Raw genomic sequence first — 26,452 nt, 5'->3', positions numbered from 1 at the left:
AGGTTGTTGTAGTTGTAAACTGATCAAAAGATTAGTTAATAAATTTTCTTTTTGTGAGGTGAGGGTGGTAACGGTGTCTAACACGCATGCGCCCCTAATCACTCTGATCAGTAGCGCCGAGCCAGCATAGTGGCAGTTCAAAGAGTAGCCTACAGTGGCAATACTATGCGTACCGCTCGGGCGCTTGTCAACATCCCTACAGTCTACTCCCGTATAACCAAAGTTTTAACAAAATTGATGCGTAATGTTGAAAAATAGTTTAAATTTTCTAACAATTTTTTGTTCCAACGAATTTCAAAATTATAATGCTTTATTTGGCAAGAGTTTTTTTTTTTTTTTTTTTTTTTTTTTTTTTTTATCAACTCGCAAAATATGTTAAGCTATGGCTATTTATTTTATTTTTAGATATTAAAACATATGTTTCCTCTCGGCCGTGCGCCCTCTGGGAGCTAGCGCCCATAGGCCCGGGCCTATTGGGCCTATTGGGAAATCCGGCCCTGGTTAGTGGATGCCTTTGTAGCTAGAATGATTAATTAACTGAACATAGTAGCTTAGTGATAGATTCCTCGAGGTCACTATCTTATTAGACTTGTACTGTAATGGGACTTCACTGTAGATCACTTCACATATTATTCATCTACGTGACGAGCAGTTGAGGTCAAACACCTTAAGTAAAACAAATTTGAGACATTTTGGACATTGGTTTGAAGTTTTCCTTCTTTTTCTGTTAATCCTGTTTTGACCTTTAATACAACATCGGTTATTTATTACAATTTCTGACAACCAAGAAAAATTTAAGGCCACTTAATTTTAAACTCTTGACAACTTTTACAGTTTTTGTAATTATGTTGTAAGTGAAACCAGGTTTTTTTAAAATTTAATTTTGAAATCTTCACTGCTAAAATAATTAGTTCCAGATAAATTAGGTGAATAGACTGTTAGACAGCACAGATACAAATTGATTGTTTCCTTTTAACTTGTTTATTTAGTTTAGTCTGGTTTTCATACAAATCCTTCAGAAGAAATTAAATGCTCAATCAGTTATATAAATTTACAGGGGCTTGATAGTCTTTGGAACTGGCTTTTCACACATCCTCGCCAAGAATGCTGAAACAGAAAAATGTTTATTGATACTGGTTATAATAACAACAGAAAACAAATATAAAGGGCATAAGAGAGTTGAATCAGTGATTGGCACACCTGGTTTTTTCAATTATTTAAGATTGCCAATTGCTTCATTTGAAGATCTGTTGGTTCTTGCCAAATTTCAGGATGGTCTAGCACCTTGTGAGAACTGATGAGATATCCATCTCTCCACAAAAACACCTGACCGAATAGAAATTTGAGTGGGTTTCTAAACTAGGAGTGGTGTAATATACCCACAACATGAAAAGAACAAAACAATAAGGTAACTACTCTCAACCTGTTTATTTTGGGAGTTTCTCTTTGAATACTCAGGAGTGTAATAGTCAGAAAGTACTTTTTTCTTTTCTATTTATGTGAATTCCTGCCTAGTAGTAGCCGTACATATTTCATGAAACAACTAATCATTGAGTGAACTTTCTTACCAAAGAAACTACTCTCAAAATTTCAAAAATATTAAAAGTAAATAAGTACAGTATTTTAGAATTGTCAGCAGACGCTGAAAACTCACTTGTCACTGTTGAAAACTTACGGATATAGGGGATCAGTCCATCATCATTTTCCTCATCCATACAGTCGGACATGACAGCATCCAGTTCATCGGGGCTTAATCTTTCTCCTGGAAAATCATATTGAATGAATCATTGTTTTAGTAATGTTATGTCATAATTCAGATTTGCAACTTGGATTAAATGCATTGCAGATACATCATATGCCAATTGAAAATTTTTCATCCTACTAATTAATATACCTACCAAATATAAGAGTTTACAGCACTATGTTCATTGAGTATGTTGAATGTAGATACGGGAGAAAGCCTAAGTTAACTCCCGAGAACAGTGAGTGGTGTAAAGTTAAAACATTACAATTAATCATGCAGAATCTGACTTTATAATTGTAACTCATTAAGTTCTAATTAAGTTCTTCATTAAGTATTACAAAACAACAGACAATTCAGTAACAATGAATGTCACAGCAACAATGATATTTCAGTATATTGTTTAGGCTGATTCTAAGTTATAATTTCATACCAGTTCCTTTATTCTAAAAAATGTTCATACATCAATAATTGGAGGCTGTGGATGAGTTGACAAATTCATCGTGAGAGAATTTGCATGATTTATTCAACCTTCACCAATCAATAGAGATTGTAAGGCATGCCTCCTATAAGTAGCAAGAGTGTAGCTCATCATAGCACACAACACAAACCGATTATACTGGCCTAGAGATGTGAGGGCATGAGTCAGTTCACCAAGAGGCATAAGTCTATCTTGTTGCCTGTAGCTCATAGCACACAACATAAACCTATTCTACTGACCTAGAGATGTGAGGGCATGAGTCAGTTCACCAAGATGCATAAGTCCATCTTGTTTCTTGTAGCTCATAGCACAAAACACACACATATTATACTGACCTAGAGATGTGAGGGCATGAGTCAGTTCACCAAGAGGCATGAGTCCATCTTGTTGCTTGTCATAGAGCTTGAGACATTCAATGAAGTCTTCATAAACTCCATTGTCTTTGTTTGTCTTCACCTTGGCATAGATTGGCACAAACTCTTCTACTGTGACCAATTGCTCTCCTGAAATTGAAATAAGTGCAAAATTACTAAACTGGTGAACATCTAAAAAATCCGACTGAAGAAATGGACAAAATACCATTTTATGGGGAAAAGTGAACATTGGGTTCTATAGTTTTTCATGCACCTTCTCTTCTTCTCTTATTGATTCCACATATAGTAAGTTTTAGATAGTACCGTAAATGATTTATTGTGAAATTAAATTAAACCAGTGCTTCATTGACGTGCAAACAATGCACGATTACAAAAAACACCCTGTATTAGTCCATTCATCAAATACAATATCTCTTACTTAACGCAGTTGGAATGGGATCATGTTGCTTTCATAAAATGACAGAACAAAATATGGCATTTAAAAACAAATTCCAAACTGTGTAGAGGTTAAAACTATAGATAGAGAATTAAAACTAAGAACGTTCAAAATATATTTTGAGAGTGACATGTTATGATTTGGCATGATCTTTTTTACCATTGGTAATAGCTTAATCCCTATATGTGAAATTGTACAAAAAGCAGTTAATTTGAAAATAATAAGTTGCAGCGATCACTTTTTAGAATGATCATAACACTAGGTTAATTGTACATAATTAGGACCAATATTTCGATTTTTGCAATCAATGTTTCGATGTCATCATATGCCGAGCCGTCAACATTGATGCTTATGCCTAAATTGATTTTATTGTTTGTGAACGTCTTACCGTCCGGTGACGAGAATGTACCATATCCTCACTAGATTTAGCAGGAATAAGGTCGTTTTTACCATAAACGACGTGACCGGGTGGTTGGACGCCGAATGAAGGAGTGAACTTCCATGACCCAAGGGAAATAATACGCATATTGTTCATGGCGAGAGCTATTTGACATTATGCTTTATATTCTTCTTAATTATTAATTAATTTTTAAATTAACCACTTACATAACATTAAAGAGATTTATTTAAGTGATCCATGTACAGTTTACAAATTTATGTGAAACTTTTTTTGTTTTCTTGACAAATTAATACAATCATGTACTATCAATAAAAGTCGTTGCCAAACAAAACTTCTAGCGCTTCCTTCTAAAGTGGCGCTTGGGGGGATTAACCTACCCTGGTAGCACACGATCTGCCTTACCAACATGGTAAGGTTGGGTCCGAAGCCCCGTTAGCCAATAACATTTCCCTGCTTCAAGCGTTTTTCGTAACTGATTCCTTAAATTTCGTATATTTATCACTACGGTTTTTGTTTGGAATTTTGAATCATTAGTTAAAACAATTAAATATACATGTAAATCATACAACTTCCAACTGTGATAAAGGAATTGTCTAAATACTGTAGGCTATAATTATTCAAATGTATAGTTACAACACTTGTTAGTTATTCACAAGGTATGGCACTAGTAGTGTGCCTTTTAATTGGTTTCATGTTTACAAACAGATATACAGGATGAGTTTCTACTTAGCGTGTTAACTTCGCCAGTTGGTTCTACTCACTAAAAGGAACAAAAAAGGTCCTATAAACCCATGTCCGGTTTTCAACCATTTGGCTGTAATAGGGGATTTTGTGTTTTTCTTATTTTATTAGACTTTGCTCCACAATTTATGTAATTTACCACTAACTTAACCAATTACTTTAGAGAGTTATAGTTAAAATCATTGGAAAGAATATTAAATTTGTTATAAATTAAAGGTTTCATTCAATAATTATACCATTACATAGTCAACGTTATATCCAAAATAAAGTAAAAATGTCATTAAATTAATTAATTACGAAAATGTTCATGAGCCCACTTTAATACATAAACCTGCATTTATGCAATGTTGAAATGCATAAAAAACTTTGTCATTTAATAATCTTTCAAATGATATGCTATTCAATACTATTATTGATATAAACCAGTGAGAAATTACTAATAAACTACAATAAAACACGGTTTACAGATTTTGTTTTTGCACAGTTTGTACTTTTGATAATAATTACTGTATACTCCATATGTTGTATTTTATTGAACAATCTGATAAGATTTGTACATTATTTTAACTTTTAAATATTTATTAAAATTATCTGAATTAATAAAATGTATAAACTCAAGGTATTTCACATTTTCAAAGATGTAGTGTGTTTGATTCTTAAATGCTGTATAATTAGTTTTACCTTGTGCTTGATTAAGTCAGCTTTTATTGATTTGTCATCTATAGCTAGATAACTCAGCTGCTTAAACATACCTTGTTGAGTAATTTGCTGTTTTAACTTTATATTTCCAAGTCAATTAAGAGTTTTTCAACATTTATTAAACTATGGAGCCTTTTACCAATCAAGAGTATGCCAACATGATGAATACAGTAATTATTATTAACAGTACAAACTGTGTCAAAACAAAATCTGTAGACCGTGTTTTATTGTAGTTTATTAGTAATTTCTCACTGGTTTATATCAATAATAGTATTGAATAGCATATCATTTGAAAGATTATTAAATGGCCAAGTTTTTTATGCATTTCAACATTGCATAGATGAAGGTTTATGTATCAAAGTGGGCTCAAGAAAATTATCGTAATTAATTAATTTAATGACATTTTTACTTTATTTTGGATATAACGTGGACTATGTAATGGTATAATTCTTGAATGAAACCTTTGATTTATAGCAAATTTAATATTCTTTCTAATGATTTTAACTATAACTCTCTAAAGTAATTCGTTAAGTTTTTATTACATAAATTGTGGAGCAAAGTCTAATAAAATAAGAAAAACACAAAATCCCCTATTACAGCCAAACGGTTGAAAATCGGACATGGGTTTGTATGAACTTTTTTGTTCCTTTTAGTGAGTAGAACCTACTGGCGAAGTTAACACGGTCAGTAGAAACTCACCCTGTATAATTAATCTTAACAAATTTATTTATTACGTACCATAACATACAGGCCGCCTCGCAAGTAACTACAAAAGGCCAGTAAATAGTCTATATGGTTCAAAATTAAAAGAAAACCAATACAGTAGAGTAGTTTACACAACGATTGCGTTAAGTTAGTCTTTACGACACGAGTAGAAAATTTAAGGCACGAGCCTTGGCGAGTGCCTTAAAAACTTCTACGGGTGTCGTAAAGACTATTAACGTGTGTTGCGTACACTACTTTACCTACGACAGTTTTTTAAGTACTAACAATCTGGTTTTTAATTACTAACATTCATTACTCATAACTTCTTAGAGAGGTTATGTTTTCGTTGATTGTCATTGCCACTGAAAGTGATGCAACGACTTATTGTATAATCAGCTGATTTCATGTAATTACGTGTTTGTAAAATTTCGTTAAAGTACCTGGGGACCGAGCTTTGCTCGAAGAAAATCATTAGTTCACTCTGAAAGCAGTCTTAGTATCGGAGATACATAAATCTGTTCCCAAACTCCACACGGCTCGCCTTTACAACGCCCTACACCATTTCCTACGTCATGGACCTGTTTCCCTCCATTCCCATAGCACTTTAAGATTGTAGATACCTTGATCTAATCGTTATTAACAGTTCCCACACTCCGGACAGCTCGCCTTGACTACTTCCTTCACCACTTCCAACGTAGCGGACCTGTTTTTCTCCCTTCCCATAGCATTTCAGAATTGCAGATACGTTAATCTAATCGTCATAAACAGTTCCCACACTCCATACTAATCGCCTTTACTACTTCCTTCACCACTTCCTACGTCGCAAACATGTTTCCCTCCCTTCCCATTGCATTTAAAGATTGCAGATACCGGTACATTAATCTAATCGCCATAAACAGTTCCCACACTCCGGACAGCTCGCCTTGACTACTTCCTTCACCACATCCTACGTCGCGGACCTGTTTCCCTCCCTTCCCATTGCATTTAAAGATTGCAGATACCTTAATCTAATCGTCATAAACAGTTCCCACACTCCGGACAACTCGCCTTGACTACTTCCGTCACCACTTCCTACGTCGCGGACCTGTTTCCCTCCCTTCCCATAGCATTTTAGGATAGCCCATACCCTTATCTAATCGTCATAAACAGTTCCCACACTCCGGACAGCTCGCCTTGACTACTTCCTTCACCACTTCCTACGTCACGGACCTGTTTCCCTCCCTTCCCATAGCATTTTAGGATTGCAGATACCCTAATCTTATCGTCATAAACAGTCCCCACACTCCGGACTGCTCGCATTTACTACTTCCTTCATCACTTCCTACGTCACGGACCTGTTTCCCTCTATTCCCATAGCATTTTATGATTGCCTTTACTACTTCCTTCACTACTTCCAACGTCACGGACCTGTTTCCTTCCCTTCCCATAGCATTTTAGGATTGCAGATACCTTAATGTATTCGTCATAAACAGATCCTAGACTTCGCACTGCTACCCTTGACTACAATGTCTCGAGTAATCTTAAGTATAATCAATCTTTGGTATAATCTTTGCTCAATATTAACAAGTGATGTTTTTCCTTTTGTACTGTATTTGTAATTTGCTAGTATACTGTGGGTAGTTGGTTTATTATGAACACGTGCTACAACTTCAAGTCTTTTGTTTACCTTTTCCTTGTTATTTAATTCAACCAACATGGTTACTTAGCAACCCATAAGACTAATGTTAAAAAAATGTGACTTTCAGTTTCGTTTTTCTACGTAATTAGATTTTTGTTGGCAGTTCTAACTGCATGAAACTTGTTTTTAGGCCAAAAATAAACTATTTACAAGATTTGAAGAAAATCGTCGGAGCCGTTTTCGAGATCTTTCTGCAAGCAAGCAAGCAAGCAAGCATACATACAAGCAAACATTGCTCGTATTAGAGTATAGGATTTTCTACGTAATTAGATTTTTGTTGGCAGTTCTAACTGCATGAAACTTGTTTTTAGGCCAAAAATAAACTATTTACAAGATTTGAAGAAAATCGTCGGAGCCGTTTTCGAGATCTTTCTGCAAGCAAGCAAGCAAGCAAGCATACATACAAGCAAACATTGCTCGTATTAGAGTATAGGATAATACGTTACTATTTTTTTGCAGGCAATAGCTTCTTCTAGCATCATTCTCACCATAAATACTGTATCAGTTACAGTTAGGGAAATATTGCATATTTATTTGGACAACTGAACAATATAGTGAAACAGTTAATTTACAGTGGGATCTCAGCATCGAATATGTCGTCCACAACGAGTTGGGTGAAACAACGGTTAAGAGGTTTTGAAAATAAACAAGAAGCTCATTTTTATTTAACAATCTAACCTTATTTTGTTTCGTCCATTTAATGAATTGCTGGTATGTAATTTCATACATTTGTTTCGATTTTGGTGGCAAAAGATTAGCACAAACAGTTTGTGCTCTCATTTCCATCTCGTCAACTTCACTTTCACTAAACCTGAAATTTTTAAATCAGTTTAATCTACCTTCCTTTAACCACCAACTTAGGTTAAAATTACGCGAGTATCAACAGGAACATTGAACAAAATTGAATTTTTACCTACGACCGTTTTTTAAAGTAGCCATTTCAGTCCAGTTCTTAGAATTGAAAAGTTTCACTTAACAGCTGTTTACTTTCATATCAGCATAGTTTCATTTCATATCAGCATAGTTTTTCTCATATCAACACAGGTAACGGACCGATGAGGTTCAATAATTGAGAGTAGAAGTACAATTGTAATACTTCGAACGTCAACTAATCAGCTGATCAGCTGATCAGCTAATTAATTGTTGATCCGGCTTGTTCCTGTTGATACTCGCGTATTCTTAACCTAAGTTGGTGGAAGTTAAATGAAGGTTGATTTTAAAATATCAGTTAGTGAAAGTGATGTTGACGAGATAGAAATGAGAGCACAAACTGTTTGTGCTAATCTTTTGCCACCAAAATCAAAACAAAGGTACCTTATGCAATTACATAGCAGCAATTCATTAAATGGACGAAACAAAATAAGGTTAAATTGATAAATGAAAATGTTCTTCTAGTTTATTTTGAAAACCTCTTAACCACTTTTTCACCCAACTCGTTGTGGACCACATGTTCGATGCTGACATCTAACTGTAAATTAACTGTTTCACTATATTATTCAGTTGTCCAAAAATATATGCAATATTTCCCTAATTGTACCTGATACAGTATTTATGGTAAGAATGCTGCTAGCAGAACCTATTGCCTGAAAAAGTAACGTATTATTTAACAAAGTTTTACAAACACGTAATTACATGAAATCAGCTGATTATACAATAAGTCGTTGCATCACTTTCAGTGACAATGACAATAAACGAAAACATAACCTCTCTAGGAAGTTATGAGTAGTGATTGTTAGTAATAAAAACCAGATTTTTAGTTATTAAAAAACTGTCGTAGGTAAAGTAGTGTACGCAACTCGCGTTAATAGTCTTTACGACACTCGTAGAAGTTTTTAAGGCACACGCCAAGGCTCGTGCCTTAAATTTTCTACTCGTGTCGTAAAGACTAACTTAACACAATCGTTGCGTAAACTACCTACTATTACAAGAAACGTGAATTTGGGTGAAAGGATGAGTAAATTGTACTAACTGAATTCGTGATACGCTAATTTATAGTTTTAGTTAGATATTATAGTAGTTTGAAATTACGAGTACTTCGAGACGGGTCCTTAGGGCCTATATCGATTTCTCCTACATTGCATGAATAGACGCAATAGAGTGATATCCAATTTTTTTCATTAAGAAGTTTGCGAAATATCTTTGTTAATCTATCGGTTTCATAAGTTGTTTCCTATGAGGTAATAAAAGCAGATCGGCATTTCGATTCGCTGCGTCATTTTCGATAAAATCGTTTTGCTATGTGTGCTAGTTTCAATGTTTCAGTAAAAAAACATGTTTTTACTCACTTGCTTATAATTTTCGTCCAGTACTAAATAAAAAGTTAGTGAAGTAGCTTTTTATCGTAGTCTATTAACTGTGAGATCATAATAAACTACATCTCTTAAGCTCTCTTTTGGTTATTAGCGATGATTGCTTAAGTGATAAAATTTGAGTTTATGTTTATAAATTCCCACGAGGTACAGATTGGGGCTAAACCGTACAGCTCTGGTACAAATCCAGGGTGCTGCTCATGTTCAGGGTGGGTCCATTCAACTTGCAGTGCTGCGGAGTCTGCAGAAAACTACATTTGTGGACTTTTTCTTCTTTATTTTAATTTTGGGATGAAATGTTATAACTTTTTTCATAAACTTCATGTTTTTCATGAAGGTTGATTTTTGAAATGTAATTTCCTCTAAAATGTTTAAATTGTAATACACTGTTTCTTAACTACAACCTTTATGCAGTAATAAAAAGTGTTTGTACAATAATTTGTTGCAGTACTATTATATTACTAACATAAGCAAATGATTTTTGAACTGTACGGTATAGCCCCTTCTACTGTACGGAATAGCCCCACCCCCCGGAGCTATTTCGTACAAGGTAACTTTTTTTTAATGTAATTTTATGTTATCATTTTGTCATACTACCTTGTTTATTTTATTTTATTTTAACGGACATTCCATTTTGTTTGATGTGGTGTTATTTGTTTACAAACTTTATCTATTAGGCCCTTGAATATATGGTTTGACCTAGAAATAATTAGAACACAGATGAAATCATTGTAGTTTGATAGTGAAAAGTATTTTGAATAACATATCAAAAGTCCCCAAAAATATCTTTGGTGGAACACCAACATTTTTCCAAAATGGCGGCAAAATCCAGTTGTTTTTTTGCTTTTTATTGAAATTCTGACTTTCCAGTCAATATTGGTGAAAAGTCATTAATACACTTTATGTTCCTCCTGAAATTATCTTTAAAATGATACCAAATACATGTACCCACAACTAAAATTAAATCCCGTAGAAATAATAAAATAAAAATATTTTTTATAAATAGTCCAAGAGCAAACTAAAAAATATACACAGGGATCGTATAAATATTTGCAAGTAAACGTTTTATTTTTATTGTTGTGGTGTGCAGAGTGACATACCAAAAGTAGCAAAAAAACTGTCCACGGGAAACCCCTAAATTAGTGATAAAAAATGGCGGCTTTTCCCAATATTGGACAAATTTTGCAAAAAAAGATACCACACGTTTTTTTGCACATTTTTCGAGATATTGACTTTGGACCACCGCCAATATTTATTGGATGGTCCGTGCTTAATTCCGATAGGGGATGCTTTTTGGGCCACCATCTTGGATCTCCCATATAAATATTTTAAATGTAATTATAGTGTTGTGACACATAATTATGAACTAGATTTCCACGCTGATTTCAAAGCTGAAATCAGTTTTTAAATGGTTTTTTTCGGTTTTAAGATATATAAAAACGAATACTCTCCCCCATACATTTCTTATGGACGTTTCGTACTTTGACAATTTAAAAACACATTGAAAACTACCACGGCCTAAGGGTGTACCATCAGGTTCAAGAAGTATGGCGTGGAAATAGTTCACCAGCAGATCCAACAGATTGGGGGTGGTGTTTGACTGATGGTGCATATGCCCTTTATGAGACACACATGCCACCAGCACTACCTTCTCTATTAAAGCCCATCCACTGAAAACGAATGCCAAAAGTGGGGTCATGATAAAAAAATTGTATATGTATACATTTTTTTCAATACTAAATGTAAACTTATGTATTTAATCAAATTTGACTACACTTGACTCTAAAAAAACCCTATCAATAAGGTCACAAAAGAGTATTACAAACCAGGTTTGTTGGATCCAGTGAGCTTCTCGACCAGTCCAAGAGTGGGGTTTAGCCCTAGGGCTCTGAGCGCATCAGGTACCAAGCTGCTGTCTATTTTCCCCTCTCCGTATATGTCATAGATGTTGAATACTGCGTGGATTGCTAAATAAAAAAAAAACATTTGGGATCAAAAAGCAACCCATCTCCTGGCCAGTGGTGGCGACAAGCAGGAAATACTTAGTTTTAGTTGCTTTATCTGTGGTAAAAGATTTAAACACCTTAAGATTCAAACGGATTACATTTGAGACACCACCACAGTCATAATTCACACACAGTACACACAATATTCAGTAACCGACAGCAGGACTACCAAAATTACAAAACGCATTATGCTATATACAAACCAAGTGACAATCCATTAGGCCTACTTATCTTTATTTATATTTACAGTGATCTGTAGGTCAAGTTTCTCACAGAACAGCCATTTTGCATTTTTTTAACATTGCATTTTTCTCATTATCCGTGATAGCTTTGCAATTTTATGTGGATTGTAATATATCATTAATTAGATCACTAACATTTGAATATAATAATAACGTTTTCCAACGTTTAAATTTAAAACGGTTATCTTATTTAAAAAATTACAGGGATACCGTTTTATTGGAAATCATAAGACAAACGTAATGGCACCTCAACTTTGAAAATCCAGTAAAAAATAACGGAATTATCACATTTTTGTGGTACATGCCTTTAATGTAGATCAATGGACAACCAACGAACTATTATGGCTAACACTGATGCGCGCGCAACAAAAAATGTCATCTTGGCTATTTTTGATTGGATTTTCCCTGATAAGTGTCTTAACGTTCGTCTTCAAACAATTTCTGAAGAATTTCCAATGAAACCATAATTCCTGTGTGTTTATAAATAGGATATAAGGGTTTGAAGTTACTCATGTTGACAAAAATTAAAATGGCCACCATTTTTAATTTTTACATTTTAAAATATTGATATTATTTTTCGAATGTAAGTGACGCTGGTAAAATAACACCACGGTCGTCATTAATATGTCATAGTTGACACCACGGAGTTTTCCTCCGAGCGTATTTGTTTTAACAGGAAAATGTGTGTTATTAGTAAAAATGTGTAGTTTTAAGAGTAACATTGCCTCAGGTGCCCCTTTCTCTTGAACAGATTGAACATCATTTTGCCCGCACAACTCCCTATTGAAGCCCCTCCTGAGGGCTCCTTTGAGGCTCCTGTTGAAGCCTGAAGAGTTGCGTAGTTAAGAAGATGTAGATACCCGAAGTGTAGTTCCGTGTGTCACCTATGGTGTTGTTGTTTTTTTTTGCTAATTTTTTTAACCATGTATTCGCGTACAATTTTATTGATTGATTATACATGGTTATGATACGTTTTTAGTGAATTTCCCATTTAGTACATTGAAGTGTTTTTGTACGGTTATTGGTTATGGAGAAAATTGTTAATTTATAATTCTCATGTTATTCTTATGGAGAATAAGTAAACTGTTGTAGTTAGCTTGTTTGTGGATTTATTTTGAAAAAAACTTGCTAAATTTATTTATTTTATACTAAGCTGTTAAAATGTTAGTATACACTTTTCACCCTCCCTCTAGCAGGGAACCTAGGTACTCGTTGGATCTAATGTTATTTAAATAGATTTAAGTGAAAATGAAATCAAGCAAATGGAAATTGCTTAGTCTACAGGTTTGCTGCGGTGGGGTTGGTGTTGCATAAAATTGCATCGTTTGACCTTTTAATCTACACGCGAAAAAAACTACTTTTGTCACTGATCTTGTTTTAAAATCAAAGACGGGCACGAAGGGTAAAGATTCATGCAAAATCTCAATGTTATAAGTTTCACAGTTATTGAAAAAAATGTTTGAAAAATACAAAATGGCGTCTCTATGAGTAACCATTGACTTAAAAATGATGATTAAAATGTGATATTTAAATTTATTATGAACCTTGAAATAATGCCTTAAAAGGTTGGTAGAGAGTTAGGAAACACCCTCTATATTATTTTGCTATTTAAATTATTGAAAAAAGCTGTAATTGGGGTAAGATTGCTTTAATGGACGATGGATGACTATATCTATGGTAAAATATATTTGCATATATAATATATATATCTTTATATATTTTGTATATATATTTGTAGTTACCTTCGAGTTCTTTCTCTTGGACTTTGTACTCGTCACGTTTCTTCTCTGAAAAATAAAACAGTAAATAAAGCAAAATGAAAACCTAATACCTACTTTATTTTTAAAATTGAAATTGTTTTTTGTCATAATTTTTGAAGATTAGTCGAATTGAAGGCTATCAAAATAATAATGATAATAGTAGATTGGTGCGTGCTGGGATTATGTACATTAATGAAATATACTGAAGAGCTCATTTAGGGATATGGTATAAGAAAAAATAAAGACAACGTCTTGAATGACATAGATCAACAATAGATTTAATAGAAAAATTTGTTTGGATTTTTATTTATTAACCTGTTTTTTGCATTTCAATACTTGAATACGTATGTGAACATTATCAACTACATCTGGTGATTATCCTTTACATTAAACAGGTACTAATATTAACCAATACTTACTAAACTTCAGCTTATAGTACAGGTAAAATAGGGTTTTATAAACAACAAAATTTTTACATTCATGAAATTTCACCTGTGAGTTACTAATAATATGAGAAATGAAGATCCGAAGAGTCCCCAAAATTTTGGGCGTCCTAAGGCCCTTTTTGGGGCCCTTTTTGTTCCGAAGGGCCCTTGTTCCTGAATAATTTTGTTTTTACGTTTAATGTCGAATGAGGTGTGGTTTTCGATGGTTTTAGTTATTTTAAATCAATTGGGAGTAGTTTTAAGTGTATCCCACCACAAGTGTGTCCACACCATACAGGGTGTTTCGAAATATTATTTCTTTTTACGATATTTAAACATTTATTCATAAAGTAATAAAATTAGTTACCTCCATGCTCTATATAAAAGGGGATTATTGAAAATAGTTGTAATGAAAATTCGCTTAGTCTGCAGGTTTGCTGTGACGAGGGTATTTAATATTTTCTCTTACTCATTGTGATCCTTCCCTCTTATATAGTAAAGAATTACAATTATTTTCAATAATCCCGTTTTATATAAAGCATGGAGGTAACTAATTTTATCACTTTATGAATAAATGTTTAAATACCTATCGTAAAAAGTAATAATATTTCGAAACACCCTGTATGGAGTGTTTAATACACTTAAAACTAGTCCCAATCGATTTAAAATAACTAAAACCATCGAAAACCACACCTCACTCAACCTTAAACGTAAAAACAAAATTATTCAGGAACAAGGGCCCTTCGGAACAAAAAGGGTCCCAAAAAGGGCCTTAGGACGCCCAAAATTTTGGGGACTCATCGGATCTTCATTTCTCATATTATTAGTAACTCACAGGTGAAACTTTATGAATGTACAAATTTTGTTGTTTATATGGAGTGTTTTTGTATTATTTTACCTGTACTATTAAGCTAATCTTAAGAATTGATTACAAACACATTATACGAAGCCAAATTAGTATTATTAATTCAGTTAATTTGTGTTTTTACCAGGAAAGTTTTGGGGTAGTTTTGATTTTTTCCATTTCTTATGTATTTTGGGGTGCTGAATCCGAGTCTGAGGTTTGCCAACAAAAATTCTTGACGCAACATTGACAAAAATGAGAAAAATATGGAAAAAATGATATTTTTTGTAATATTTAGCTTATAACTCACAAACTATCAACTTTTTGTTATTAATCTAAATTATAAAAATTAAAGTACACAAAATTTGCTACAAAATGTACCCCTAATGTGGTAATCTCCGATGAACTGTTTAGGCTCCAGAGCTATTTGAAAATTGGAACATTTTGTGTTAGTTTTTAAATTTCTCCAATTATTCTGTCAACGACACATATTCATTGTATATGCCCAGGCAAAGGTCTTATATAAATCCAAAGTGTTAAAATTGATTAATTTTGTGTTACTGAACCGTTGAATTTTTATTTAGTGTACAGAAAAGATACACGAACTGTTGCCGTTTAAATTATCCTCGCTCAGAGGGTTGTAATGAGGCAGGTTCTGGCAAACGTTTCGATGCATTATTTGTGAGCATTCTAGCTTGTTCATCTGGACAATTTAAAAAAGGTTAAAAGTATAAAAAAATTACACATATAATAATAAGTGATGCCAAAATCAAAACTATCAAAATTAAAATAACACCAATCAATTAATCATGTAATATCTTATGCACCTGATGACGTGATATTAAGATATACGTAAATAATGAAATGTTATGTAGGCATATACTGTTTCCAAGCATTTACATTGTGTGTAGATTAAATAGATTGTAGGTCCTAGGGCGTAGGGCATAGGCCTACATGAGAGTGGTAAGGGTTAATTGACTTAAGATAGCCAATACAAATTTTGGCTAGAAAACTAAAACCAACGTTGCCTCACTGCCCCCAACTCAAGCAGCTGTGTGGACATAACTCGCTTAGAGTTTACATTTACATTCGGGTGAAAAAAAAATTAGTATTGGCCTATGGTAACAGTGCCAATCACTCTAAGCCATGCATCGGTCTTGAAATTTTACACAAAAAATTTTATAATGGGTGCCAATACGATTGAGGATGTACAATGGGCTGTGATGCTAGAGTCTAAGTAAGTAAGAAAGTAAGTATAGTACCAAACGCACATCTCTTTATTTATTAACTTGTTAAATCTACACACAATGTAAATGCTTGGCAACAGTATATGCATACATAACATTTTATTATTTACGTATATCTAAATATCACGTCATCAGGTGCATACGATATTGCATGATTAACAGATTGGTGTTATTTTAATTTTGATAGTTATGATTTTGGTATCACTTATTATTATGTGTAATTTTTTTTTACTTTTAACCTTTTTTGTCCAGATGAACAAGCTAGAATGCTCACAAATAATGCATCGAAACGTTTACCAGAACCTGCCTCATTACAACCCTCTGAGCGAGGATAATTTAAACGGCAACAGTTCGTGTAACTTTTCTGTACACTAAATAAAAAGTCAACGGTTCAGTAACACAAAATTAATCAATTTTAACACTTTGGATTTATATAAGACCTTTGCCTGGGCATATACAATGAATATGTGTGATTGACAGAATAATTAGAGAAATTTAAAAACTAACACAAAATGTTCCAATTTTCAAATAGCTCTGGAGCCTAAACGGTTCATCGGAGATTACCACATTAGGGGTACATTTTGTAGCGAATTTTGTGTACTTTAATTTTTATAATATAGACTAATTACAAAAAGTTGATAGTTTCTGAGTTATAAGCTAAATATTACAAAAAATTTCATGTTTTCCATATTTTTCTCATTTTTGTCAATGTTGCGTCAAGAATTTTTGTTGGCAAACCTCAGATTCGGATTCAGCACCCCAAAATACATAAGAAATTGAAAAAATCAAAACTACCCCAAAACTTTCTCGCTATGAGTGAATTTAAATACAAATTTACTGGATTATATATATACTTAAATTTTCTAAGTGATTACAAACAAATTACAGTAACTTAAACTAAATTCCAAACCAATGATTACAAATATAATTTGATTTTTCTCTCATTTTATTCTTTAAATTAACTAGCTGTCAATGCTTCGCAACGGGGCAAGAATACTCAAGAGAATAATAACAATAATGGTAGAAACAGAAAAATCTCAATCGTACTTGTTGCTTATTTCAATGAAATCTCATTTGTATTTCATTAAACAGTGTTGGAGAATCAAAACTAATTAATTTTTGTGATGTAAACATAAGTAATGAGAATGGAAAGATTAATACATGGAAGAAGTAAACAAACTAAATGTAAATTCAAACAAATCCAACAGCTGATGCATCTCCAATGTTTCAAATATGATTAAATACAGTTACTTGAAGTTTGTGCCCTTAGGAGAGGGTTTAACGAAAAACTTATATTTCTCGGGGAAGTTTCACATCAAGACCTTTCGTTCAAGTAGCCTATGTGGTGGTTGATAGGAGTGCAGCTCACGGGTTTCTCAAAAGTTCGTGATCCGTTAATTGGCTTTACATACATATAAAGTGATACCACTTCATACTCTTACACCAAATGTCACTTACTTTCTAGCTCAAGGTCTGAAAACTTGGACTGAAATGCACTAGGAAATGGGCTCGAGATTTCTGATGATGCAGTTTTGGTCTCTCGGCCAAATCTCCTTGATGACTGAAAATAGAGATAAAGCATAATATCCAGTTGTTACAGATTGTCTCAAATGATTCAGACACTCTTAAAACATTAAAGAGTAACTGAAGACAAAACAGGTGAGAAATATTTGTGTATTCTTTTACCACCATCAAAGGTCAGTGCTTAACTTTAATAACAACAAGTCTATATGAAATCATATTCCTTCAGGTTAGCATCCTATAACTCTAACTGTTTATAGTGTATCCCTCTAAAAGCTGTTGTTCCTGAAATCTTTTGTTGAGCAATAAGGAAAATGATAATGGGATGCTTTAGATTATTAACACTGTAGTGTGATTTCTAGAAGTGAGTTTTGAGAGAAGATATGTATGCATAAAATAAAAGGTTATTAAAAGTATTAATCAAACAGTTATCAAATAAAGTAGTTATCAAATAAAAGGTTTGGAGCAACTGAAGTAGACGGATGCCAAAAATGCTTTGAATGACGTTCCTTATGTTTAATTGTAATATGTTTTACCAGTGAGGAATACATTAACTTTCCGGTGGCTGATTAGAGCTCCTGATTTACTAAAGGACAATTACAATATATATACATCTCATATGTTTTTACTAATTATAAAGAAAAACAACTGTGTGTTTTGTTAAGATATTTTTTTTACTTTTTTTCATTTGTGTAATCATTTTAATGAAACTCAAGGTTTTTATTTGTATGAATATAAAAATATTATATAGCACTTTTAAAAAGTGTTCCAAAGTTTAAATGTAATATACGCGAGATATCTGCAGTACTCTGGCTGAGAATAGTTTCAGAGTCGACAGAAATCTCCGTTAAAATAAATTTAGTCAGAAGTTAATTCTTAACAAAAGGGGATTTCCACCAATAGTAAAGAGCATAGTGACATTATAAATACCTCTGTGGCAATGCATACCAAAGAGGTTAATACAACAAAGAATATTATAGTACTTAACCAAAGCCATATATCACTTCTGACAAAATATACTCGTATTAATATTGTAAAAGTTCTCTGTAGCAATCAAAACATAAAATGTTTGTAAGAACCTGTATTGGAATAAGTAGTTGTTATCATGTGTCATTTTGTTAGTTGATGTGCTTACAACCAATAAATTTATTTTCCTCTGACATTTATTACAGGGGTGTCAATTTGGGGGGGAGGGGCAGGGGGGCATTTACCTGGTTCCTGGTCTAGAGAAAAAATATGCTGTACTAGCTAATATACAAATATTTTCTCCTGCCAAATCCTAAAAATCACGGCAGACAAAAATCTGCCTATTCTTCTACAGTAATTTGAAACAAAAATATTATTTTTTTATTGTCTCAGTAGCACATTTTGAGTTTACATAAGTTAGTAGTTTTGATATTCATTTACTTTTTCTGTTTGGTTCTGTACGATCAACCACTTACTACTAGTTTATATATACATAAACATGCAGATCTCTTTAGAAGCATTGCTTTGTCATTTACTTTTATGAATTATTCAAGCATTAAAATTATACACGTGTATAGATTTTACGTAATTAATTTTGAACATTGTAGACTACCAGTTTAATATAGGTAAATAGAACCTTTTGTACTTTTGTGTAAAATTATTTTATTGATAATAAAATTTGATTCGCTTTTAAGTACTTAAATACTTGTGTTTTATTTTAAAACCAAATTGAACTGTTATAAGCTATAGGCTATGAATACAACCGTATTCATTGCTATAGTTCTAAAATGTTGTACAAGAGTAGTTGGCCATAAATCTAATATCATATATAATATTAATACACCGTGAAACTATTGATCACGTTTCTTAAATGACTAACTTACCAACATGTTATTATGTTTCTGTCTGTTGCCAATAATTGTTAGTTTCATTAATTTTCTGTCTAAATATAAATACATTTTACTCGTAATTTTGTTTTTATTCGAAGTGCTTTTGACAATTAAAGTAAGCTTAAACCCCTCTTTTTTAGTTTCAAAACTGCAACATTTTCTCACCCTCCCCCCTCCGTTTGCTGGGGGGTATTCCACAACACCCCATACCCCCGGTGTTTGCCCCCCCTCAAGGATTTGGTGAAATGACGCCACTAGGTCAAAATTGCATTTTTACTATTCATACAAATTACTCAAATCTTCTTTTCAGAAGTTTGCGGCCTATTTTATCCTCGTATTGGCCCGAGCATGGAACGTATCCAACAAAGCAAGGGGTGAGATAGTACAAGGGTGTGCGACATCACTGCCTTGGATCCAAAGTCAGTCGCGCTACCGACTGAGCCAACGACTCACCATAATTAATTGATGTTGCAAAATTTTAAACCGTGCGTCCTCAAGTGAAAAGAGATGCTGTCAACGGAAATTTGGGATTTGTATTTTGGAATTTCAAATGTCTTATACGAGAAGTCTTCAATCAGAAATTAAACCAATCGAAAAAGGTTATTCTAAATTTAAAACAAGAACATTCATTTTTTGGAACAAATGTTCATTAAAGTGAAAGAATATTTGGGAGATATTTGAAATCCTTCCCTGGATACAATTGAAACCTATATTCCTACGCAACACAATCGATGTCCCTCTTGCAGTAATAGATTCAATATAGAAAATTGTTTAAACACAAGATTCAAACTCATTACCTATGTAATTATTTGTGTTAGTTATGTAGGTACTAAAACAAACACTTTTATAGGAATGTACAGCCACTTCGATGAGTAAAAGAGATCGATTTACAAATATAAACAACCCGTAAACTTGTTAAACTTCTTCTGGACGTTCAATAAAATATCTTTGCTTTAATAATTTTTGCTCCATGGGATTGGAATAGTTCAGCATTCTATTTATGTAGTTCGTATGAAAATTTGTCATAACAGGTTACGTACCTTGACGTCTACAATTCCTCAGTCGAACTTCCGTTTACTGGTTTCCACTACTAAAAGTAGTCATTTTCAAAACTAAACGTTAAAATATTTCTTTCATTGAATGTCGTCAAATGAAATATTTTAACGTTCCGTTTTGAAAATGACTACTTAGTAGTCGAAACTAGTCAACGGAAGTTCGACTGAGGAATTGTGGACGTCAAGGTACGTAACCTGTTATAATTGATCACCAATTCCGGAAGGCTTCAACATGAATAAAATTAAAATTTGCTAAAACCCCAGAAAGACATGGGCGCAAAACCATAATTTTGTTAGTAATGTTTATCATCTATTATAAATATATTTGTTCCAGGGTCATTTTGTTACATTGTTTACGTAGTTTATTTCTGCTTGGTGTTAACTTGTTTTGGGTTCTTCAAGGCTCAATATAGTTTTATTTATTAAATTAAAGCTACAAAATAAAACAACAATTTTAAGTCATAAAATTTTACCTAAACATATTAGCAATTGTTTCCGGTACCTTGAAAGAGAATGTAGCCCTAAAACGCCAATTAACACATGATACAAAAGAAACTACAAGTTACTATGATTCGGTTCAAAATGGACGCTAGCTCTAATTTGACACTTTTAAAACTAAATATTTTGATCAATTTAAAATATTTGTTCCTTTCCCGGCTGAAAAATCATGTGATAAAACGACTGTAACTTAACTGATTGCACGGTTTGTGCAACAAAATATGCATCTAGTTAAGTCCGAAAGATCAAACGTTTACACATACTTGCAAAGGTTGAGCCCTTCTATGGCAATAACAAACACATTCGTAACTTAATCTGCTTCAGAAAATAACGGCATGAAACGTTTTTGTAGCTCGAATGTTATTAGGAAGAAAAATGTTTGTTCGATGGACAATAGTGAACTCTTATTTTTATTTACTTTGCTTAAGTAGGCACAAACACACAGCCTGAGTGAAAACACATACCGGTGCGAAAGCTGCAAGGGAAAACTGATATTGGTTATACTATACAGGATACCGGATTTGTATCATAATTATTTTTATTTTTCTTGGAATATGTATTACAAATTACATGGCAATAATGCTGGAGTTGGAGCTTAAAAAATATTCGGAAATATAATGTGAATTTGTGGTTTCAATACCATTTACAACAGACCCCCGATCAATGTAACTTGTTTGTGGTTAAATGACTTCCTTTAGGATCCACAGTAATAGGAAAAATTTATATTCCCCACATAAAGTTTAATTTCATAGTTTTGCGTGGTTATATTTTTACCGTGAATATCTAGGGAACAGTATTTTATAAGTTTCTACATTTCAGCGTCCCAACTTTTTTAAATAACCGCATAATACTGAAATTTAGATTTGTTGCAGCTAAGTAAACTGTATCCATTGTTTAATGTTCGTATGAATAAAAAACAATGCTTTAAAATAAGAAACAATCAAAATTTAAGATTTAAGGTATATTATTTTGATTGAATTATTAGAACTTAAACCATATCACATTCACATCATAAACCACTAACGGTCAGTCCACTTACCATGCTGTAGGATCCAAAGGAACTGAGAGTAGATAGGGTTCTTGATTCTTCCTAGAGGTCTCTTTAACTGCACAGAATCCACGCGGTCACTTAAGACTTGACGGGGGACTTGCCAGAAAGAAGGAATGAGGATGTTGGCGGATGTCCTGCGTCGCTTTTCTCGGTCAAGTTTAAGTTGAATCAAACAGTTAACTTCTAAACTGGCTGTAAACGTTGCTAGACTGATGTGCTCAAATAATTAGGCCAGTAGTAGGCCTAGTCGGAAAAGGTTGTAAAGTACTATTAATTGAGAAGGCTATATCAATGTGGTAAGCTTTACATAATGTTTCTGGGTCCTTAATTAAAATATTCAACAAAATTGTTGTTTTCATTGAACTTGAAAAGAATAAGATTAAAGAAATTTGAGAAATGTTACGAAGACGTATCAATGAACAAATATACAGCTATTAATCGTTTCTCCCTATGGGGATAGCATGAGTAACAACGTCGAGAGAAACAAATTTAACATACTTAATTGTTTGTAATTTTAAGCGGTATTTAATGGTATCAAAAACAGTTTGACATTCTCAAAAACAAAAATTTTACTTGGAGGAAACAAAACCTCCTTCCCAAGGGCTAGTTCGCAACAAATTCATTCGTTTTACAAGTTGGTTTTGATCATTATACTCTTAACAATTACTATGGACAGATGATAGGCTGATATTGGTCAGTAATAGTAATTGAAATGTATATTAAATAATGAAGACCTGCCATATTTAAAATTGTGTAAAGTAAAACATTTTTATCTTAGGTTAAGATTGTTATGCAATCAAAGTAAAAACCCATTGAAGCCATCTAAATTACGTATAATAAGGCATAACTATCAATGGTGATTTCCTTTGGTTATGTACGTTGATTAAAAACACTCATTTATATTTTATATTTTGTTTTTAGGGAGAGGAGGGGTCCGCCAGTTCTGCGAGACTCCTAAATTTATCAGGCTACTCACAAAATAAATACCCTACTACACCTTTTGGTTCAGGCGTGGGATTGTTTGTCACATTACTTCAGACTTCAGGTCAGGTCAACGTGTGATTCTGGCATTCAATTCCATTATGACCTAGACCGCATCCTGGCCAAGGTTGATCTTCTTGGTGCGGAGAATACCCTGGATGAAGTGTGACGCACAGGCACAGGTCCAATTGTCCCCGCCGTCATCATCTCGATGAACGTGTCCACCAACAACTGCTCTACATGTTCTTAGCCTCCAGGAGGGGCCTTTCCCAACATGGGTAGCAAAAGAAAGCATGTCCGTGTCGTCAGGAGTTCTCAAACAGGTACGACCAGAAAAAGCCGTGACCCGTCAGAAACTGGGCAATAATCCACCTCTCCGTACCGCTGATCAACCAAACCATGGTTGGACCTGGCCCAGCGTCCACGCGTCTCATGTCCCCAGCTCTCATGCCAGAGCCGGAAGGCGGGGTGAATCCATCTGTTCTTGCATGGCCCTCCCCACACTGCTGATATATGGCCTTCCTCTCCGCCGCCGAAAGTTTACGGGGATGACTCCAGCAATCACCAGGACGGAGGGTTCTGACACTGTTCGGTAGACGGATGCTACACTAAATGCTGCCTGACGCTGCACACGGGCGAGCAGAATCCTGTATACCTCCTTGTTGAGTGCGTTTGTCCACAGTTCCGCACCGTATAGGAATACGGACTGATCCACAGACTTCTGCGACTGGACTGAGGACCTCCGACATTCGCCATTAACTAACCGATAAGGGAAGGAATCACCTTATCGGCATTGTCACCGAATATCATGAAGAAGATCTGGTCCCACCAGCTAAGCATACTGTCCACCATGACACTTCGACGTCCCCCGCCCTCAGTGGAACGATGACGTCAATCCGCTTTTAGGTCAGAATAAACCGTCTCGGTTATGCTCAGAGCGAGCAAAAGACCGTAATCTTCCATCCATGCGTTGATTGTTGATATGCCTCAACTCAGTTTAATGTGGATGAGCTCAACGCTACGAGCAGCTATCAAAGCCACAATGTCATCAGCGTACCCAACTAAAATGGTTTCCTCAGGCATTTCAGAGCTCAGGAGGATGTCGTAGACAACGTTCCAGAGGTCCGTACTTAGTATGGAACAGCATAAAAAGTGAGACTCATAGTGTCATACATGAGGAGGTGGAAGCGGAGATAATCCTCTTGGTGCGAATGAGGTATGCCGGGACGTGGAAGGTGTTCTCCAGAGCGTCCAGCATATCGCTACACCTCGCAGACTGAAATGTTTTTGCACATATAGAGTGTTATGATCAGCACAACCCTACGAGAGTATGTTGTAAGTTTGCACTTTAATCAACCGATTCAATAAAGAGTTAAGCTCTGTTGTTTTTTTTTTTCAGTACTTGTTCATACAGTATAGAGAAGAACGTGTCTTATAACCGTAGTCTGTGAGGAAAGACTTAGCCCGGCAGCGCAGTGCTTAATTTTTATGGTTACCAGAAACAAATAAGTCCTTCGTTTCTCCGATTTTGATAAAATTTGGATTAAACGGGCGAATCAATAACCATTATTTTTTAATGTTCACCAACCTGCCAGATCCCATACTAAATGTTCATACATATTTCAATATGTATTAACACATAATAATACATACTGTATTATTTTATTTATTTACTAGTATTTATTTCATTTTTTGCCTGGTTTATTTTAGACATTTTATAGAACGCCTGGTACATTTGATATACTATGCCGGTAACATATATTGTTATGTAATAAACATTTGCATAAATCTCATAAGGCCCTATTAGAAGAACGTAATCTTTTGTTAAGCATAAGTTAGTTTATCATAAGCATATGTAATAAGTTGTTCAAATCGTGAACTAGATCTACAACATGGCTTGAGGTTGGGTATAGGAACGTTTGGGTATAGGAACGTTTATTTGTATGTACAGTTAAAGATTCTCTCTGGAACCAAAAACTTAAAAAAATTATAGAAACTTAATCATGCTCGTTGCCATGTTAATATTTTTCACAAACAATTGCAATTCGTATAGCACATTTGAGTTAGCAATTAAGGGAAGAATCATATAGCTGTTAATTTGTACTTCATTTTTATTTTTATTGCCATATGTATGTATACAACCATAAACAAATATAAATCTGTATAAAAACCAATTATAGTTTGATGAAAAATAAAGACCTTTTATATTATTTTTGTATTAAATTGAGAGGTGTTGTCAGGTCTCAGGTTAACATTTATCACCATATTATTTATAAAGGGGATTGGCATGAGGAGATAAACACAATATTTTTAAACGAAACAATATGTATCAAATAGGCAAACAGTTTTTATTGTATCGGTTAAGTATCTATTGAAAATTAGCCACAAAGATCCATGAGGGTGAGGTGACATATCCTTGAGGATAGATATTTTTATCTACAACCGTTTTATAAACTAGCCATTTCAGCTCAGTTCACTTAACAGCATTCACTTAACAACACTGGTAACGGACCAATGAGGTTCAAGGAAAGGATTAAGAGAGAATAAGTAAAATTGTAATGTTTCGATCTTCAACTAATCAGCTGTTCAGGCCAATTTAATTGTAGAGTGATGCAATTAATGTTTGGTACAATGTTCTTTGCATCACTGTCAGTGGCAATGAGAGGTTAAAAACGAAAACATAACCTCTCTTAGATTTTACGAGTAGTGATTGTTAGTAATAAAAAACAGTCGTAGGTAAAGTAGTGTACGTAACTCGCGTAAATAATCTTTAAACTAGTAAATAGGGAAAATTTGCGTTTCTATTACTTTTAATGGTCATACACTTGTACATCCTAGCTAAGTTTTCGTTAATTTATGCTATTCAACTTTTAATTTTTCCATGTACTCCTTACCATTATTTTAAAAACAATCTTATTTATTTTATGTTGCTGTATAATTAAGTGGTGCTGAAGCGCAGAATCCATCGCGAAGGACCGTGCCAGTCCATTGTTGCCAAAGTGGCTGCAGCTTACCTCTGGACCTGCGCATCAGACTCTAGAATGCCCTAGTTGGACCTCACAGAAATTAATTTTAGACTATAGACAAGCATTGCAAACATACCCTTCTTGAAAAGATTTATTTAAACTTCGTTTGACTCTTTTGTCTCTGTGGAACGAGTTAAAAAGAGATCAAGTAAAGTAAATAGTATCTGAATCATATTATAGTTAAAGATTGTTTTACGGGGGTTTTTTAATAGGCCTATATACATTTGTCAAATTCATGGTGATACATAATATATATATCATGTATTATCATGAATTGGACGAAGCATCTTAACTAATTATAAGTTTAAAATAGATTTTGGTAAAAACTCACAATTTTCAATATTATTAAAACGCAGATCGATTTCGATCCAATATA

At 33.8% G+C, this 26,452-nt stretch overlaps 1 protein-coding gene across 1 annotated transcript; it reads right to left on the bottom strand.

Moving 5' to 3' along the window:
• Window positions 1–962: 962 nt before the first annotated feature.
• On the bottom strand, window positions 963–22,189 carry LOC128998413 (myosin light chain alkali-like). Its single transcript, XM_054424531.1, has 7 exons — window positions 22,058–22,189; window positions 17,547–17,649; window positions 13,555–13,599; window positions 11,391–11,531; window positions 2,558–2,725; window positions 1,676–1,762; window positions 963–1,107 (listed from the first exon to the last, which is right to left on the bottom strand). The coding sequence occupies exons 1-7, from the start codon at window positions 22,058–22,060 to the stop codon at window positions 1,052–1,054; spliced, it is 603 nt and encodes a 200-aa protein (XP_054280506.1). The 5' UTR covers window positions 22,061–22,189; the 3' UTR covers window positions 963–1,051.
• Window positions 22,190–26,452: the final 4,263 nt, after the last annotated feature.

Source organism: Macrosteles quadrilineatus, unplaced genomic scaffold, assembly GCF_028750875.1.
Source record: "Macrosteles quadrilineatus isolate MER2022 unplaced genomic scaffold, UCM_ALF_1.0 Scaffold_7__1_contigs__length_78375512, whole genome shotgun sequence".
Classification (NCBI taxonomy): domain Eukaryota; kingdom Metazoa; phylum Arthropoda; class Insecta; order Hemiptera; family Cicadellidae; genus Macrosteles; species Macrosteles quadrilineatus.
This window is presented reverse-complemented; position numbering and strand designations above follow the sequence as displayed.